Below are 3,460 nucleotides of genomic sequence, written 5' to 3'. Positions count from 1 at the left end.
TTTTCCCTGGAGTAGGAGGTTATAAGGACTAAATATGGACAAAAATACAAGTTAAATGGTCAAATGTGGGCAAAAAAAAACTCAGTGCCAAATGTGTACAAAAAATATATATTACCCTTTTAAGTGATTATCCCCTATTTTTTATTTTTATTTTTTAATTTTTTTTCCGGATACAACCATGTGTCTGAAAAACTAAGAGAATTTTTTTCTTTCTTAATTTAAGAGTCAAAAAATAAGATGCTATCAAACACCTCATATCTGAATTTTTAAGAGAAGCTTTTAATCTTTCAATTAAGAGGTAAACAAACCGCTCCTAAGGGGACGACTTTTGTGGGGAAGGAGGAAGGTGGCACCGGTGAATAAAATTGGTGGTGTTCTTCATTTTACAAATCTTGTAATGATAAACTTGAGGGAGATGAATATCCAAGACGAGAATAAATAATATGTATGGTGTTTGGTGGATATAAATTGGGAACATTTTACGAAAGAAATTTAATGAGACAATTAGTATATTGATCATAAAGTAACACAAATTTTTATTAAGGGATTAATTGTTGAAAATATTATTTATTACTACATATATCAAAACATATATTTTTTCAATAAACTATTGAAACATTTGGAGAAATTAAATATATATTTATATTGTTATTAATAACGATACATATTATTTCATAATGAATTATTTTCATAATGAATTATTTTCATAAAGTATAAATATGTAATATTTATTAGATATAACATTATTAAAAAAATTTTAAGTGCTCTATGATGAATTATAAACAATATTATTTTTTTTAACCGACAAATATAATATACTCCTAACTGAAAGATCTAGTATGTTAAAGAATCGTATTACAATGATATTGCTAATTAACATATGATACTAAGGGTCACACTAACAATACCTTGATATAATTGATTATTTATTAGAAATTGATTTTAATAAATATTCAATGAACTCTTATAATTAAATTGGAAATTATTTATTTCTAGGAAATAATAATTTTCATTAGCAAGAAACATTATGTATAATGTTGGGAAATTTAGGGTTTGTGGTGGAGATCTGGATACCGACTTGGATCGTGATATCACTTTCCGAACTGATATTTCTACCCTATGCCTGGGTTACAAGAAATTCAGCCTAGGATAATCCAAGTGGACACTTACGTTTCTAGGCACAGAAAACGTAAGCCAATATGCTAAAAGGTTCTGTGAATGTGTGATGAAAAACGAGAGCTAAAGAACGTACCCCACTTCTGGAAAGGAAGAGTTGTTTATATATTAAACATGATTAGGGTTTCATTAGGGTTGGGCCGTCATTAGTTGCTTTCGAAGCAAGTAATATTAATCCGGATTAGGGTTACCAAAACTAACGAGTTTCGTTAGTTTTACCATAATCACCCTCAAGAAATTGAGTTTTCCATTATGTTCCCACATGCAAATGGCTGTTTTGTCACTTTTGTAAGCATGCATGTTTTACATTTATCAGATGTCATATCAAAGGCTGGAATTAATCCATCTTTTGACATCTCATGCATCCTTCTAAAGTTGACATGACCTAATCTTACATGCCAAAACATAGATTTATCAACATTAGAAGGAGAAGATACAAATGCAGAATTCTGAACAGATAATAATTTGTCAACAATATTTAAACGAAACATTCTATTATTTAAATATCCAAAGCCAACAAACATTCCACCCTTAGACAAAACAAACTTATCCGACTCAATAACTTGTTTAAAACCATCAGAATTCAAGCAACTAGAGCCAACAAGATTCTTGCGAATCTTGGGAACAAACAAAACATCAAATAATCTAATTGTTTTTCCAGAAGTAAATTCAAGACACACGACACCTAAACCACAAATAGGAATAAAAGAATCGTCTCCCATTTTCAGCACCGAGCCATCTTCAAGCGGAGTTCATGTTTCAAACATCCGTTTATCCTTGCATACATGGTTCGTTGCTCTGGAGTCGATCCACCAAGCAACATCATCATCCTGCACATAGAATGATTCAGGGATAAATGAAACATAATAAACATAATTCTGATTAGAATTATCAAAGTTAGTCAAAAACTGACCTCCTTTAACTTGGGCCGAAGACCCGTTCACTTTCCCATTGGCTCCACTGTTTCCAGCACCATTGTTGCCCAAATTCACACGACAATCACGCTTGCAATGCCCAACTTGATTGCACCTCCAACAAACCAGATCCTTTCTCTTTTTGTTGGAGTTGCTTGGGACATGTTTCTGCTTACGTTTGCCATGTCCTTTGTGGTTCTGGTTCCTTGGTTTATTTTCAACCATATGAACCGAGGGCTGCCAGGTTCAACTTTTCCTTTGGGTTTTTCAGATTTGTCACTTTCCTTCGCACGAAGAGATTCTTCAATACGAATGTGACTAGCAAGTTGAACCAATGACAGTTCCTCCTTTTGATGTTTCAAGTTATGTTTGAAGTCTTTCCAGGACGGAGGCAGTTTGTCAATGATAGTGGACACAACTATGGATTCATCCATATTCATTTTGTGCAGTTTAAACTGTCCGTATATGCCAAGGAGTTCATTGTACTGTTCAGTGACAGACCTTGAATCTTCCATCTTATAATTATTAAAGTCACTAACCAAAAACTTCTTGCTAGAAGCATCCTCAGTAATGTATTTCAGTTCAAGGGTATCCCACAACTCCTTGGCACACAAGGCTTCACTATGGATATCAAATAAAGCATCAGACATACCGTTCAGAATGTGACCTTTGTAGATGTAGTCATCATTGTCCCACTTCTGTCTCTTTCTTGTCTCTTCAGCCGTCTCAACAACACCTTCCCCAGGCTCTGCTGGTCTTGGAGTAGTCAGCACGTATGCTGCTTTCAGAGTGGTCAGCATGAAGTGCATCTTTTTCTTCCAGCGCCTGAAATCGACGCCTTCAAACTTCTCCAACTTGGCAAACTTAGTGGTCATCTTGCGGATTGAGTCACCCATCTCCAGAAACAAAGAATATCAGTTCGATTGTTGGGAAATTTAGGGTTTGTGGTGGAGATCTGGATACCGACTTGGATCGTGATATCACTTTCCGAACTGATATTTCTACCCTATGCCTGGGTTACAAGAAATTCAGCCTAGGATAATCCAAGTGGACATTTACGTTTCTAGGCACAGAAAACGTAAGCCAATATGCTAAAAGGTTCTGTGAATGTGTGATGAAAAACGAGAGCTAAAGAACGTACCCCACTTCTGGAAAGGAAGAGTTGTTTATATATTAAACACGATTAGGGTTTCATTAGGGTTGGGCCATCATTAGTTGCTTTCGAAGCAAGTAATATTAATCTGGATTAGGGTTACCAAAACTAACGAGCAGCGGGACCCCAGCCAGGGGCTCTGCCCCTTGGACCCCGCTAGGGGCGCTGCCCCTAGACCCCGCCAAAGGGGCGATGCCCCTTTGGAAACCCCGGACCC

The 3,460-nt window shown here is 35.9% G+C and overlaps 1 protein-coding gene across 1 annotated transcript; it reads right to left on the bottom strand.

Moving 5' to 3' along the window:
• Positions 1–2,164: 2,164 nt before the first annotated feature.
• On the bottom strand, positions 2,165–2,965 carry LOC145164219 (uncharacterized). Its single transcript, XM_079082944.1, has one exon. The coding sequence runs from the start codon at positions 2,963–2,965 to the stop codon at positions 2,165–2,167; it is 801 nt and encodes a 266-aa protein (XP_078939070.1).
• Positions 2,966–3,460: the final 495 nt, after the last annotated feature.

This window comes from Lactuca virosa, chromosome 3 (assembly GCF_052849685.1).
Source record: "Lactuca virosa cultivar CGN04683 chromosome 3, Lactuca_virosa_CGN04683_v6, whole genome shotgun sequence".
Taxonomy (NCBI): domain Eukaryota; kingdom Viridiplantae; phylum Streptophyta; class Magnoliopsida; order Asterales; family Asteraceae; genus Lactuca; species Lactuca virosa.
Note: the sequence above shows the minus strand (reverse complement) of the source record. Positions and strands in the feature narration are given on the sequence as shown.

Coding starts and splice junctions, on each gene's coding strand:
- LOC145164219 (XM_079082944.1), bottom strand. CDS start 2,965: ATGACCACTAAGTTTGCCAAGTTGGAGAAGTTTGAAGGCGTCGATTTC.